The following is a 1,581-nucleotide window of genomic DNA, read 5'->3' as shown; positions in this document are numbered from 1 at the left end:
AGACAATGCAAGCTCTTTGGAATTGACTTCGCAGCGATCAAGCTCGAGAAGGCACCTTGCTTCTTCGCCTTTGTTAATTGTTCATTCACAGCAAAAATTGTATCCTTCAACTTCTGAATCTTGAGCTGGATAACAAACGACTCCTTCGCTTCGCCAATCACCTGACGTGTGGTTTTGATACGTTCCTTCACTTCTTTCTCAAACTGCCGAACAACTGATTCCTCCACAAGGACTGCGTCATTACTTAGAAGAGCTCTATACTGAGGTTCGCTTATTAAATCTGTCAAGTTTCGTGACAATTCTGCAAAAATCCTGACAAGTTTTGAGTTCTCCAGCTTGAGCTTTCTTGCATAAGATGCATAAACCAGAGCCAGAGACCGATGATCATCAGCTTGCTTACGGATCTGATCCAAGCGAGGCTTGAGTGGATCATTTTTGAGAGCCAAAATGGACCTTCTAATTGAATCAAATTCGTTTGTGACGACACCATCAAAATTCTAGTTCACAATCACAACGCAAACTCATCAATCTAACTTCATCGACTCTCCATAGTTGCCTAGAAAACTTAGAAAGAAAACTTTAAAAAATTAAAAAACTTCTTTCACAAATATAATATTTCTAAGTGGGTTTGGATTAGTTTATTTATAAAAAACAAAATATTTTTGTTAAGTTTTAGACGTAGATATTGGTTTGGATTGATTTTTTTGAATAAAAGGAAAATGTTAGAGTTATATTAAAATTTATTGTTTTTGGTCATTGGTTAATTATTAATGTTTAAAAGGATAAAATAAAGTATATTATTAGATTACTAGATTAAAGATATTATGTTAAAGAAATTGAGTTAATAGTTAAATAATGATAAAAAATAATAAATTTTGATGAATTTTTAATATTTTTTAATTTTTAAAAGTAACATATTTTTATTTAATTTTAAACTTATCGAAAAATATCTTCTAAAAAATTATTTTTATTAAAAAAATTATTTCTAAAAATTAACAATACTTTATTTTAAAAAAAAAATAAAAATAAAATATTCTTAATAATGATTTTTTTTTAATTTTATTCAAATGCAAAATAGTTTTATCTATTAAAAAGATATTTTTTTAAAGTTAATATAAATTAACTTTGAATAGATAGCACAAAAAGAAAAGCTACATTTATTTGTTGAGAATGTTAACATTCATCAAACTTATCACCATAGTACAAGAACATATTAGCATAGTACCGTCATCAAAACAGTTGCCTATCTCATTAGTAAATTAATAATAACAAAAATGCCAAAATACTCCTCAAATTCAAAACGAACAAAAACACTCCGAAAGAATATAAAGGAGGCAAAATAACGAAAAATTTTCTTTTATAAATAACATATTGTTTTTATATTCGGAAAATAATTTGTCTATTTTGGTCAGAATTTTTGTGAGAATAGATAACTATTTAGCAAATGAATACCAAAAAGAAATTAATATTTAATCGTTTCTTCGTTTCCCATAAAAAATTGATTATGTAAACAAATTTGATTATTATTCTATTACAAGTTTGATTATTCTACTATATTAAGTTTGATTATATTGATAGTTG

The 1,581-nt window shown here is 26.8% G+C and overlaps 1 protein-coding gene across 1 annotated transcript in view; it reads right to left on the bottom strand.

The window, feature by feature from the left end:
- Positions 1-1,581, bottom strand: part of LOC107636540 (galacturonosyltransferase 8) — a 5,952-nt gene that overhangs the window by 3,476 nt on the left and 895 nt on the right. The window contains 1 exon segment of the mRNA XM_021121185.1: positions 1-497. This exon segment is cut by the window's left edge and continues 1 nt beyond it. Within this exon segment, the coding sequence (XP_020976844.1) occupies positions 1-497 (497 nt within the window).

Source organism: Arachis ipaensis, chromosome B04, assembly GCF_000816755.2.
Source record: "Arachis ipaensis cultivar K30076 chromosome B04, Araip1.1, whole genome shotgun sequence".
Lineage (NCBI taxonomy): Eukaryota > Viridiplantae > Streptophyta > Magnoliopsida > Fabales > Fabaceae > Arachis > Arachis ipaensis.
The sequence above is the reverse complement of the archived record's forward strand: the minus strand, read 5'-3'. Positions and strand labels throughout refer to the sequence as shown.